The following is a 14,646-nucleotide window of genomic DNA, read 5'->3' as shown; positions in this document are numbered from 1 at the left end:
TGAGCCATGCTCCAGGCCAGAACTCAGCCTGCACAAAATGAACTCTATGTGGGGTTTTTGGGGGGAGAGGGAAGGGGAGTATTGATTTGTTTGTTTGGCTTCATTTGTTTGGTGTTTGGGGGAGGGGGAGGGAGAGAATGGTGGGGAGAGGGGGGCATGAAGTTCTGTGGTTACGAATTGAGAGAAAGGAAAACATGATCAAAATATATTATATGAAAGAAATTTAAATTAAAAAAATAATGATAATTAGGAAAAAGAAAAAATTCTCATAGGGAAGTAACCAGTAATTTGTCCTGAGGATAGTGTATAATTAATCTTCATTACTAAACATAGCCAATACAAACTGATGGTACTTTTTTGTGAAGCTGAAAAGCTGAATTATTTCTTTTTTAAGAGTTTAGAATTATTCTTGGTGGGTTGTATTCGCTTGTTAGAGGATAACTGAAGAGTTGTGGGGAAAATGAAGGTGTATATATGACGTAATCCTTGCCCTTCTGTGTCCCAAGAGCCAGGCTGCTGTAAGGATGTGCTTGCACCTCAGCTCTGCTCTATAAATAGAAGCATGACAAACTGAAAGTCCTACGCCATTTGAGCACTATTAGGTCCTCATGGAGTTTTCTTCTGGTAATTTTATGTTCTCCACATTGGTTGTGTTTTCCTGCAGCATAATTAGAAACCCTGTTAGGCAGGCATGAGAGACGCCTGTGGCTCACTTCCCTCTGGCCTTAGGGCAGCTGCTCTTTGGAGTTGGTGCTGTCTGCAAGAGGAAGTAGCCTTTGCTGGGGTCTTTCAGAATGTAATAGGAAGACTGGAGAGTCCTTGTCACAGCTGTTGTAGGACACTGTGGAGCTACAGCAGCCACAGGAGTACCAGAAAGACCAGGCTGCAGACAGCATGCACCTTCCTTCTTTCCCTGGCTTTTTATTCTTCCCCCACCTGGCTCACTCTTCTTACTATTTGCTTCTTTATGCCTTTTTTTGGGGGGGGTCTTCAAGACAGGGTTTCTCTGTGTGGTCCTCACTGTCCTGGACTCGCTTTATAGACCAGGTTGGCCTCAAACTCACAAAGATCTGCCTGCTTCTGCCTCCTGAGTGCAGGTATTAAAGGCGTGAGCCACCACGCCCAGCTTCTTTATGTGTTCTTTACGTGAGTGTCCACCTTTGTGTGGTTTGTGTTTCTGTCACCTGTTCTGTTTCTGATCCTTACTCTAGGCTGATCTCATCTCTGCCTGACATCCTTCCAGAACATGGTCTGCATATAGTTTCAGTTTGCACAAGCTTAGATTCGCTGTGGTGAGCACATAGGAGTTCAGCTTAGTGGGCATCCTCTCGGAAGGACCAACAGTTCTCTAGACCCCATGAGATTGGGCTACTATGACTCTTGAGTCTTTCTGGGTTCCTTTCTTGTCATATGATAGCTTTCTTCCATTTCTTCCACCCTCAATAGATGCCAAACTGACGCAACTTCACTATCTTGGACCTTTAATCTTCAAAATTGTGAGCCCATAAACCTCTATTAAGTCAGGAACCCAATTCCGAGCATTCCGGTATGGCAACACAAGTCAGTGTTGCAGGGAGTGGTCTTTTTGTAGTCTTGAGGCTTTATGCTGGAAAAACAATACTGTGAAGAAGTACTGTGCCTGACTGCATCATCTTTCTCATTCTTTACCCTTAGGAACACTGATTCTGACGCAAATTCTTTTCCTCAGAGTCCATCTTAGGCATCTCCTAGCCTTTCTTGGATTTTTGTGATTACTGAGCATAGAATGGCGCTTTTTATCACAAACTTGATTAGAGTATTTTGGGCCTATCTTGGTTGTCTTTTCTATTTCTAACTCTATATTTCTTGCTTTGAAGTCATCCTATCCACCAGCAAGTTGCTCATCTTGTTGATTGTCTTAATATGATATTTAATGTTCCTGTCAGGAAAAGTCAACAAAATTGAGAACAAACCAACATCAAGTTGTACTACATAGGCAAGTGCCGACACTTCAGAATCACTTGTAAAACTTCTGAAGTCAGCAAAGTAGGCTACACAAGATGCTAGCATTACAGCTCTATGGGCCGTAACTGTTATTTCACACACACGCACGCACACACACAGACCCCTCTCAACTAGCTGTGTTTAGTGACTAATATATGGTATTTTAAAATTTTATTCATTATGAAAAATAAATGCCAGCATATAAGGAACAGCTGAATCATTAAAAAGCTTTGCTGCCATGTCCACCTCCCTGAAGAGGGTGAGAAGATTTTAAGAGCCACAAGACTAGGAAGTCAGGGGAGACGCTGTGTCTTCTGCATAGGACACGGGAGCTGCACCGGGAACCCTCAGCAGCATGCCTACCTAAACAAGACCTGAACAATGGCAAAAGCAGCTGACACAGCTCACTGGGTCCCCCACTGGGTGAAGGGCTACAGGCAGCTAATGGATACAGAGAGAGGGAGAATCTGTCTCTCCAGGGATAAGCCCCTAACTGGCTTATCCAATACCAAGTATGGTCCCTAAAAGCACATACGTACAAGCAACAGTGAACGGACTAAGCAGGTTGTATTGTTAATTTATGTGTGTGTACATGTAAGAGTAATAATTTTAAAAAGAACAGTGCAGATAATACATGAAAGGCGAAGGAGGGTCTAGAGGAAGGAGAACGGCGCGAGACAGGGGCAGGATGGGATTAAGGGGCTGGAGATGACCAAAGCATCTTATGTACACCTATCAAGTGCCATGGCGAAACTCAATAGTTTGTACAATTAATAAGTGAAAATGGAAAGACTTCATATGTGCCTTTATGAAGAATTCAAGTCTCTTAGAAAAATGTTTTTAAAAACTTAGTTCATTATATTTAGGAAACGGTTTGAGAAGGGTGCTTGGCCAGCTTGAGCGGTGTGTAGTGCGCTGCTGTGAAGCATCAGAACGGATGCTGGTAGGCGTTTCCTCATCAAGTGCCTGCTTCTTAGAAACTGTGTCTGCCTGTTAAGACAGGCTTCAGTCTCCATGTCAGTGCTCCCCACCACCACCTCTGTTCTCAGCCCTCTGGGATCCGCCCAAGGCCCGAGAGGCTGGAGAGATGCTCCCTGTCCCTAGCCTGCCCTTTACAGTTGGGAGTCTGATGCAGGAGTAAGTCAGTTCACTTCACTCCTGGGCTGAGAGCATGTTTCTCTTCCTGTATTTCTGCAATGTAGATCACAATCTGGACTCTTAATAATTGTGTTCTTTGGGAGTTTCACATTTTCTGTTTAATTTTGAAAGCTTATAAATTGTTTCTGTATTCCTCTATGGAAAGCTAGATTAAGTTGTACATGATCTCTTAATTCTTTTTAAAATGGATCCTGTCCCTAATGAGACCTCCAGGCAACTTTATTTTAACAGGATGTATTTCTTGTCTAAAATGAAGATAGAGTCTGACAGTGCTACCTAATTGCCTCAAAGCACCCGCCTCTTGAATTCTCCTTGATTCACTTTTTTCCTCCAAGGGTTTTTTCCAACTTCCTCTGCTTCATCTCCTTTATTCTAAATTTGTAAGTTTTTCTTGCCCCCAAACAAACAACAGAAACCCAATATTGTCTTTGTTTTCATCACACATTTATAGTTATACAAATTTTTTGTTCCTCTCAAATATGCTGTGGTGTGATTAACAATTAATGATTTAAAAATAGATGGGTGAGTGATTTCAAACCAAAATATTTTTGTTAGTGTCCCCTCTGTAGGGCGGTGGTAAAGATAGCTGTGTTCTTAATCTGAATTTAATTAAAAATGAACAACAAATGTAGAATTTTCAATTAGGTCTGCATTTGTCATATTCTGTGTCTTATTTGTCAGTAACTTTTTACATGTGTATAACACCTGTGCTGGGTAGCCTTAACTGACACCTTGACCTAAGCTGGACTCACAGGGGAAGAGTCTTTGTGAAGGTTATCTGGGTCAGATTGGTCCATTGGGGGCTACCTTCATTGTTAATCGATGTCAGAAGACCCGGCCAGTTTTGGACTGCCCCACTCCCTTGTTTCAGTTTTACATAAAAGGGACATCAATATGCCATATGATTCAGCTTTATTTCTGTGAATTAATTTCATATTCAGGTGATTTATGGCATCAAATCTTAAATTTGTGTTTGAAGTCTTCTTTGAAATGACAGTTCATGTATGTCAATCTGTTGTTATCGTTTTCCTTAATTAATTGCAAGTTCATCATAGCTTTAATGGCTGTGTGGAAAATCATTGGAGTGTAAGCTCATAGTATTGGTATTACTTGCAAAGTTTTGTAGGTTTATTTTTTTTATTTATTGTTGCTCATTTTTAATTAACTTATTTTCCATTTTTCTATGATTGAGGGGAAATGGGTCATAGAGATTGACAGAATCCTGGGTTCTGTGACAAGTTGACATTTACACAAATTTTAGATAAATGTTAATTGAAGGTGATATGAAATTTGGATCTAAGACAATCAGAAGAAAGCCATCCTTTAACAAATTCTTCCTGGTGTGCATGATACCCATTCTACATCTGTAATCTTCTTGTTTTCTGTCAAAACTGTCAAGCAGTGTTCCGTGATGGGGATCGGGGAATTCAAGGCTGTCTTTTCTTTTGTCGCAGGACGGTTAGCCTTCTGAAACGGGGTGCGAATGAACCTTCCTCTGGGATTCCGTGTCCCTTTATTTTAGGTTATCTCTTAATTCCAGCATTTTTCTGTGCTTGGTAAATGGGTCAAATGTATATTTTATATATTTGGGAGGGGCAGAAGGCTGTGAAGCTTTACAAGTTTCAGCTACCATTGCCCTCTGCTGATAAGGATGAGCGTTTATAACACCACTTGTATTTACAAACGATATGGTGGCCTTCCTAATAGAGGCTCAGGATAGGCTTCTCACTCTCACATCTGCTGAGTGTTACTAGAAATGACCTCACTACAGAAAAGGCCATCCAACTGAAGATGAGTTGTCACTTCTGTGCTGCTCTAGAGGGCTTCACATCGCTTCTCCTGATGAGTTCATAGCAGTGTTTATTGCTGTGTCCATATAAATGGGTAATGTGAAAATAAGTCCAAAGAGTGTTTTTGATTGCGTTATGCCTCCATTGTGAACTTACTAGGTTTATAGCTACACGTTTGTTTGTTTGTTTGTTTGTTTGTTTTAAAGATCCTACAATATAATATGCTGACAGTAACCATTGAAATAAAAATGTCAGGATCTATTCTCGTTGTCAAAGTAACAACATTAAAAGTCATGGTGGCAGGTCAAAAAGATCACTTGCTATCTCTTGCCATCTGTGTTTTAACGCTGAGCTAGACCACTCCTGGGTAATCTCAACATCATTGCAGTGTCCAGGCTATGGAAGCACAGCACGCTGCAGGATTTATTTATTGAGTTTCCTTTTTGGAGTGGAGACTGTGAGAAGGCCAACAACTGTGGCCACAGTGACTTAGAAGAAATTTAACTTGTGTGTTTGTTTTCTTTCTTTCTTTCTTTCTTTCTTTCTTTCTTTCTTTCTTTCTTTCTTTCTTTCTTTCTCTTCCTGCTTCATTTTAGATTCTGGATTTAGTGAAGGGGACTCATTACCAGGTAGCCTGTCAGAAGTACTTTGAGATGACACATAACGTAAGTAAACTGACTAACTTTATAGATGGGTTGCGTGTGGCTGTGACCCTGTGCTTTGTTTGGTGATGTTCATACTGCCACCGGCTGCACCAGCCACTCTGCATCTAGGTTCCAGACCCAAGGCTGTTGAGATTTTTGATAAAGAGGCCAATTGCGAAGCCTTTATAGGCTTTATGATTTCTGTCACAGCTAGTCAACTCTGCCACAACATTTCAAAAGCCACCATCAAAAAGCTAGTCATAGCTGTAAACTTACAGAACTTTGTCTATAGCAGTAGTTGTCAACTTGAAGGTCACAGGAGTGACCCAAAGGGTCATTTGGGGTTAAATGACACTTTTACAGGGTTTGCCTGAGACCACCAGAAAACACAGATATTTACCTTATGATTCATAACAGTAGAAAAATTACAGCTATGAAATATCAGTGAAAATAATTTTACCATTGGGAGTCACCACAACATGAAGAACTGTATTAAAGGGCTGTAGCATTAGGAAAGTTGAGAACCACTGATCTGCAATTGGCCCATAGGTCTTAGTTTGCCAATCCCTGAACTAGATAGATTTGGAGCCTTGGATATGCCTATCCAAAAGAACCAGAGGCATTTTCCATCTTCTATGAAGAAACTGTCAGTCTGCCTCCCAGGTCTCATCTGTTTGTATGGCAGAGCTGTGGCTTACATGTAGATCGCTATCTGCAAGGGAACCAAGAAAAGTGATGATCTTGCCTACCTCCTAAGTACTCAAAGTCCTGTAGGGTAACGAAGATGAGTGCGGAGCGACTCCATCTGTCCCAGAGGGGCGTGGAATATAGAAAGAAGGAATCAGCAGCCCAAGAGCCTGCAGTGACTACATAAATAACCCAGGAAGGTGGAGTTGGCTGCAGTTGGGGGAAATATGGTAGACTGTATAATGCCCTGCTACAGGCATTCATGTGGACAAAAACGACAGCTCTATGCAAGCCAACAGAAAATATGTGTGGTAACATTCAGCCCCCTGGCCCTTCATTTACCACCACTAAGTCGGGTGTGGGTTCTTAACCTGGAGCACATATCTAAGAGTAGGCCGTGGAGGTCTTTGCACCTCCTGAAATAGCTTGTCATGGGGTGCTTGTATGCACTGTTATGGACCGTGATATTATCCTGAGCTTCTTCACAAAGGTACTCATTATCAGCTACTATGCTACATTTTTTATTTACATTTTCTATTAAGCTGTTGAAAGATGCTTTTTTAAAAAATAAATTGTGGCTTACACAATTGCTAAATTTTCTATATGTTCATAGCAAAATTGTCTTATCAATTATTAAAATGATAAATAATATGAGCCTACCCTTGTGGAACCCTTAATGGATATCAGGCATATCACTAAGTTCTTTGACCACAGCAGCAGCCAGGAACTATTGTAACAAATCAGTGAACACACAAACTATGGTTTGTGTATGGAAAACTGGGGTTCCAATGCATTCAACATGCCTTAATCCAGAGGGGCGTCTAGAGCTAGAGATGGGCCTGCCATGAGTCTTGTTTTCGGCATCTAATTGGAAACTTACCCTTACCTTAAAACAACTTGTTGTTGTTTTTGTTTGTTTGTTTGTTTTTAATAAAATCGAAGTATTTGTCATAAAACATTGTAAGCAAAAACAAAATTTCCTTAGTTTGGTCATAGCAGGACCTGTGGTCACATCCCATGTCTGGGCTTCTCAGCACCAGCTGTGAATGCCCTGCCCCGTGAGCACGTGTGATACTTCCTGGGAAGATGTGAACAAAGATCTACTCACACAAATAGGGAACCAACAACACACCAAAGTCCAGCTTGGTGAACAGTGAGTTTTATTGGGTTACACAGGAAGATGGGTAAGAGGTTACAGACAGGAATCAAAATGACTCAAAGACAGCTGCATCACCAAAGTCCATCCCAGCTTGAGTGAAAGCCTGCGGAAGCTGGAAACTTGGAGCACACAGCCTGCGTGCAGCTCAGCAGGTTGGAGAGTGTCCTTTCCAGGTGCCTCATTTAGTCTGAGCATGTTTCAGGCACCATGGCTGGCCTTTACTTCCTCCAGTCATCTGGGCTTATCTGTCTCTTCCAGGAATCTCAGCTTCTCTGAGAGTCTCTCAGCAGTGCTCATAGCTTTTATATGCTTAGAGAGGAAGGGAGCCTAGTGAATCTGGTCACCTTCAGGTATTTCCTGAAGCTGTTAAATTGTTTACTTCCTAAGTTTAGGAAGCTTCCCTGCTTGATGGCATATTTCACCTCCCTTTTAACATCTTAAGCAGCTTCCCTCTTAGAACATCCTTTTGTGGCTTCATTCCCTACCCCCCAGTCCCCCAGCTCACCTCACTCTCCCACTTTAGCATCCTTTGTCTCACAAGCTTCCCCCTAAAATGAAAGATTTTAATCTCAAAGGAAACTACTACCAAACAGGACTGCATTTCTTACTTTGCTTGCTTAGCTTGAGAGTTTTAATTTCATATATATGCTCTCAGTCACTTGTGAACCTTTTAAGTAAAACTCCTCTAAACTCCAGACTTTCAAATTTTTAGATCCTCTATCTCATCTTTATTTATTTATTTTTTAAAGTTTAGGTTTAAACTTGAGTTACAAAATTCTATGTCCCCTCTTCTTTTCCAAGTTTTTTTTTTGTTTTCTTATTATTATTTTGTCTTTTTTTTTTTTTTTCAGAGCTGAGGACCGAACCCAGGGCCTTGCGCTTGCTAGGCAAGCGCTCTACCACTGAGCTAAATCCCCAACCCCTTGTTTTCTTATTATAGCTCAGTCTGGCCTCAGGTTATTATGTAGCCTAAGCATGACCTTGAGTTCCTTATCCCCTGCCTCTGCCTTCTGAGTGCTGGGATAATAAGCAGACACTGTATCAAGTGAGCCACACCCCAGTTCATTGCGTTCTTCAGTATGCTTCTGTAATGTCCAGTACAACTAGGGCTATCATTACCCATTTTCCAATCTTGCCTTAGTTTACTGAAGAAATGCATCTAAGTCCTTTCTTACATAGAAGTGGTGTAGCTTAGACTACACCTAAATCAGTGAAATAAGAAGGTTAGTTGTATTCATTACATCTATTACTATAGACTTTTAGATGCAGATATCTCCATATCTTATTTTTATAGTGTAAAAATAGAATCTATTTTCATTGCTCACTTTCTGCCATCCTCTCTCCCTCCCCTGTAAACCTTTGTGTTCATTTTCCTCAGGCCTCTGTGATAAAATTCACTTAAACGCAAGTTTTGAAAATGAACTCGTTAATTGATACCATTTGCAGCAGTACTGTGATAGCTCCATATGGCTTTGTGGTAACACCAGCTGCCTCATTACAAGTTGTCATTGCAAAACCTCTTGATTAAAGCCCGAATACCCCATAGGTAAAACAGTATTGCTTCCATCCTACATTTGCTGTGGCAGAAATATGAGACCTACGTGAGTGTGAAGGTCGTGTGGAATGTGTTAATTCCTTCCGAGAGTGTCAAAAGCTGACCTAACGAAAGCTGTCTGCCTCAGTGTTTTTAAGGAGCAGAGTTCAAAACAGTTGAGTGTTGCTACACAGGATCATTTGCATCCTTGCCTGCCTTGACTGGAAATGGCAACACTAGGCCTTGTGTAAGTTAATCTCTGGGTCTCAACTGAAAATGGTTTCTTTAGAAATAGATCCCTTTGAAAATTGATTGGTGACTTATTTTCCAACGAGGTGAGCATAATTTCTTCCTCATATAAATTGTTACCAAGGTCTTGTGAAACCTATCGCACATGTTTCTGAAGTCTTAAGTGGGGTATATGAAAGCATTGAAGAAACATTCAGAAGTTAACAGTCCCACTGTTAAATAGATAAAGATTGTTTTTCCCCCCTTGGTGATCTAGGTAATAACTCTTAAAGCTATATATAAAGAACCAGTCACTTAGCACAGCAACATAGCTAAAATTGCTGGCCCAATATTTATTAAATGACCCAAGAAGCAGGAAATCTGGAGCCACCTACTTTTCAGAAATACCCCTTTTTTTTCTGGTGCATCTTCCACCCACTGAGGGCTAATTCTGAGCCATAGCAGCTCCTTTTCTCCCAACCAGTCTGGATTAATCCATGACAAGATTGTACATGGATCCAGTCACGCTCTCTCCTCCTTAAGGACTCAGAATTCCAACCCCCTCGTGCCTAGAGAATTACTTCTACACAGGCCCTGGCTTTCCGGGGGATCTCTGAGGTCTGGTCCCTGCCAGCCTTTCTAACCTTGTGTCTTTTTATCCCGTATGTGCCTCTTATACCAGGCCATGTGAACCACTTGCTCCCTGGGCTGTTCCTCTTCACACCGCTCCATGCTTCTGCAACGTCTGCACCGGGTGCCGCCTCCTCCCCTGCATTTGCCCTCTCTGTCTAGCCAACCCCAGCTCAAATAGCACTTTCTCACAAAGCCGTCTTTGATATGCCTAGGCAGAATAATGGACCTTTATCTGTGACCTTTACACTTTCCATTTCTGGAAACAACTTTTCAGCTTATGAATTACAAGGCTGGGATTTTCTTTAGCTTTAGTTTTAGTCAAATGCCTTCTTGTGATCTGAAAAATTACTGCTTAGAACACAGCCATCTGTTAGTAAGATGTGAAATATATGACTGGCTGGTTCTGGGATCAACTGAGTAAATATTTATTGGATACCTATTGTGTACAAATGAGTTCAAGACAGTTGTATTAAAAATAGTAAAAGCCAAAAGCGGGAGCACAGAACATAGTCTCAGCCACTCAGGAGACTAAAGCAGGAGAATTGCAAACTCAAGGCCAGCCAGGCTAACATAGCCAAACACACAAATAAATACTATATTTAACAAATAAATAAATAATAAGACATAGTATAATGGTTACGGATCTGAAAATAACATCTTTTTAAAACCAAGCAAAGCTCAAGAAAAGTGGTGTCTGTTGTCACCTCTAACTGCGGATGAGGAGGTCTGGGTTCACATTAGGTTGTGTCTTGCATAGAAGCAGCAGCCTAACCCATTGATTGGGTGTGAAGAAAGTGACTTGAAGATTGACATTTTAGATAAGATTCCCCGTTATATTATACCACACCAGGTAGGAATAATCAAAACATAAAAGACTTCACAGTTTTCAGGAATGAATGTTGTATATGTGTAAAATACTGGACCCTGACCCATGGACAGCCATTCATATCCCATCTCCAGCCTTGGTACTGTAATTTGGAGCAAGATCCTTAGCCTCTCTTTCTCAGCTGTGTTGCCTAAAACCCTGAGAATGAGTGATGCTCTGGCTGAATACGAGAGGAGAATGTGTCTATGACACCCAGCACATAGTAGGCAGTAAGTACCGCTGTAGTAAGAAAGATGTTCTTGTTTACCATTGTAAACTTGAGGATCAGTGTCTAGGAATAATACCGCTTGCTCCGCCATTCTCCATGATTACTAAAGGCACAGAGTAATGAGAATTATGTGATAATACTCAAAGTTCAGTGCGTGAGGAAAAGAAATAGCATAAACTCTTAGGTTCCCACTAAGGCACAGTAAAAATTTAAAAAGGATTTCTACAACAGCACAGATTACAGGATGTTCCAAGTTAACACGGAGAAGTTACATTAAGTGAAATTGCTTGTTCGGCCTTTTAATTATACCAAATGAGATTGCATATGCTAGACCTAAGTTCTGAAATGCACTGGCGCTAGGGACCAGCGTCAAAATGATCAAAGCGATTTTAATACCACTTCGAAAAGCTTGGCCAGAAGTGTGCTAAGCCTCTTGCTCAGGGCTAGCTAAGGATGCAGTACCGTGTGCATCCCTGATGGGCACTGAGACATGCCCAGATGTGATTCCCAAGCTCTCCTCCTTTTGGGCAGGGGCCAGAACCCAGGTGGCACGCATGCTGGGGAAGGGCTCTACCGCTGAGTTGCACTTCCAGATAGACCCCGTGGAATGTTACTTTTTATCCTGAGTATTTATCAACAGACACTGCATGATGTGGATACGCTAAGAATTGAGAGTTGATAGGGGATAGAGGGCTGAGTTGTCGTCCAGAATGTCGCAGAGTGGGGATCAGGTAATGTGAACAGGGCAGAGTAGGGAAGCAACAATGCTTGATGCAACATTTGAGTAGCTTTGGGTCCTGTGCTCTGTGGAGTAGGTAGTGAGCAGGAATTAGAGCCAATTGCAGAGGTTTGGGCTGGTCCACGTGTTCTAGCCACTTGGTTTGTGGGGCCTTCAGCTGAGGCTCGGCTGCATGAAGTGGGGTAAGTGATGAGAGCAGCCGGGCTCCACATCGCAGGTGTTCAGTGGTGAGGCAGGCTGGGGACCGCCTTTGAAGCTTTAGTTCTGGCGTTGCTATGTGCTAATATGGTAAACATTTGCTTCCTCGGACAGGTGGATGATTGTGGCTTTTCTTTGAATCATCCAAATCAGTTCTTTCTTGAGAGCCAGCGCATCCTAACTGGTGGCAAAGATATCAAGAAGGAATCCAGCCAGCCAGAAACGCCTCAGCACAGGCCCAGTGTCCAGAAGCCCAAGGATGCTGCGTCTGCTGTGGCCTCTCTAAACTCCTCCCTGGAAATGGAGCTGGAGGGTCTAGAAGATTACTTCAGTGAATGATGTGGCCACTGTAGTGACCCTTCCCCAGGGAATTCATTCCTGTTCATAAGGTTTGCCTTTGCAAGCCTTTCTGTTGACCTGCCTCTACCCACTTGCTCATGCACACACATTTCTCAGGAAAGCAGACCTGATTCCACCTTATTTTTGACAGAATGAGAAAGGAAGAGTTCGTACTGAAACCTTTTGTTGAATATTTAGATTTGAGTTCTGTTTAAGAAAATTAAAACAGTATTTGGGGTGACAGTCCTCAAGAAGTACAACTAAAGCCAACTTTGATGCAATCTTCTTTTAGACTATTTTTGCTAATAAATATCACCATGTATATGACTGTATCTGTTTAATTGAGAGTCTTATTTCACAGCAGATTAAGCATTCTTTATTTAAAATGTCATTTGAAATGAAATACTCATCACTGTCAATTGATGTGGGGAGCAGAGGAAGCCCTGAGTGAGTGTGTAAGGAGTTGATGATGCCATGAATGAGTGTGCAAGGAGTGAGTGAAGCCCAGGGTGAGTGCGCAAGGAGTGGATGAAGTCCTGAGTGAGTGTATCTTGTTGGCATGGGCACGACCATGCTTAGGATGCCAATGCCTGAGACGTGATAGAAGCAGCAAAGCCTTCCTCTTGGTGTGAGTGGGAATGCTGACTGTGTGCAAAAATACCAGCCTCTGCCTCCTCCTTTGTGTGCCTGCAGCTTGGGACTACACCCTATGGAAACTTCTAATGAGGTTAGCTAAGCTGCCGCCTCACTTTGGTGTGTGAGAAAAACACAGTGAGCTCCTGTTGCTCCATTACGGCAAGCGCAGGCTGTGCAATCCCAGGTTTTCTGCATATGTGTCTGTGCCAGTGTTACATCCTTCCTTCATTTTAGTCAGGTTTCACCAGTGAAGATTAGACACTGTGTGTGTGTGTGTGTGTGTGTGTGTGTGTGTGTGTGTGTGGTCTATTAGTTCCCTATCAGGAAAGAGAAGTTCTTAGTTCCTTTGAGTGGCAGCAGACACACTGAAATGAATGGTGACTTGAGAACTAGAGTTGCTGTAGTTATTCCTTAAGGGACAGGCTGCTGAGTAAGACATGGCGCTCTGCATCTCTAGCGCGTTCCACCTGCTTCCTACTAAAGCAAGACAATATGAAGTCTAAGGTACGAATTACCAAGTAGTTTGCTAACACGTATCCCTTTCAGTGCAAGCACTGGGACTTAGCAAGCACTGGGACTTAGCAAGCACTGTGGATGAGTGTGATTGCAGACCTGCAGCATCAGCTCCCGGGCTTACCTCTGGCGAGGAGAAGGGGTGGGGCCGGGGCAGCCTGTGTGAGCAGCGCTCAGCAAAGCCACCTGGACCCACCTGCTTGCTCCACCGCATCTCCACGCTCCCCGAGGCTGGGGCTCTAAGAGAATGGGTTCTTTGAACTGAGAGAAAACACTCATCCATTTCACTCACTCTTTTCTTGTGTAAGGGGGTACCTGCCCTTTGTTCCCGTGCATCAGAATCTAGACTGAAAAAACATTGTATTTAGAAAACTGGACTATTCAGAATGATGCAATTTCAATCTTATATGCAGCCTTGTGGAAGAATTGAAATAGGAAGAGGTACTGAAGCCTAAAAGGGGCAGCGGACCTTAATTTGGGGTTTCTGGGTCAAAGGTATCTTGGAATATTTAGTTACACAATTAGATGAGATGCTATCTGTGCAACTGTTTGTTTTTTATGAATTTCATTACTTCAGAAAGTAGCTTTATATTTGCCTACTGTAAATCATTGCTCTTCTGTGGAAGCCTCTGCTACATCGCCATCACTTAACTCTCAACAGGAGCCTGATGATTTGCTGTTACTGTAAACCCCCAAGTCTTTATTTTATTTTATTTTTAACATTATGAACAAATGTTCCACGGAGTTATTTTTAACCAGAGAATTAAAGTCAGCTTTAGAACTTTGAGCAGCCACATGTAGGTCTGTTGTATAGAGTAAGGGAAGTGGACACAGTCTCATCACACAGTAAAGTGAGAAGTCTTAAGATCTCTGTAGGTGACAGGTGTGCCAACCGTGGGGGGTGGGGGGTAGACATCTTTTGCTGCTGCCTTGTTTTCTCATTTCATGAGGCAGAAGGACAAGGCTGTGGACAAACTGGTAGATATGTCTTAGTACCTTTTTTTTTTTTTAAATGACAATTTCAAGAACGTGTGTCATCTTCTTGACCGTCTTAATGTCTAGATAACATTTGTTTAGGTCTTTGTTGCAAATTCAGTATCTTAGTAATAAGGTTTGATCTCTTATCTGTTATACAGAAAAATGTGTAAGCTTTTTGTAGAGTCTACAGATATGATGATAGAAATTAGTGGCTTAAACAAAACAATAGAAACTAATACTTTTCTTGTGCTTTGGGAGGTTGGAAAAAGCAATTCTTTTTTTTTCCCCCCTCATGCTTCACAGATCTTAACAGTTTGGGCTTTTTTCTTGAAG

At 42.0% G+C, this 14,646-nt stretch overlaps 1 protein-coding gene across 2 annotated transcripts in view; it reads left to right on the top strand.

Annotated features, from left to right (window-relative positions):
* PRIM2 (DNA primase subunit 2) overlaps nt 1–12,518 on the top strand; it is a 218,895-nt gene extending 206,377 nt beyond the window's left edge. For both annotated transcript variants that reach the window (XM_084754859.1, XM_084754860.1), the window contains 2 exons: nt 5,528–5,596; nt 11,962–12,518. In XM_084754859.1, the coding sequence (XP_084610985.1) occupies nt 5,528–5,596; nt 11,962–12,186 (294 nt within the window). In that variant the 3' untranslated portion in view covers nt 12,187–12,518. The remainder of the gene's footprint in view (nt 1–5,527; nt 5,597–11,961) is intronic.
* The last annotated feature ends 2,128 nt before the right edge of the window (nt 12,519–14,646 follow it).

The sequence above is a fragment of the Acomys minous genome (assembly GCF_964271855.1).
Source record: "Acomys minous genome assembly, chromosome: 13".
NCBI classification, from domain to species: domain Eukaryota; kingdom Metazoa; phylum Chordata; class Mammalia; order Rodentia; family Muridae; genus Acomys; species Acomys minous.
This window is presented reverse-complemented; position numbering and strand designations above follow the sequence as displayed.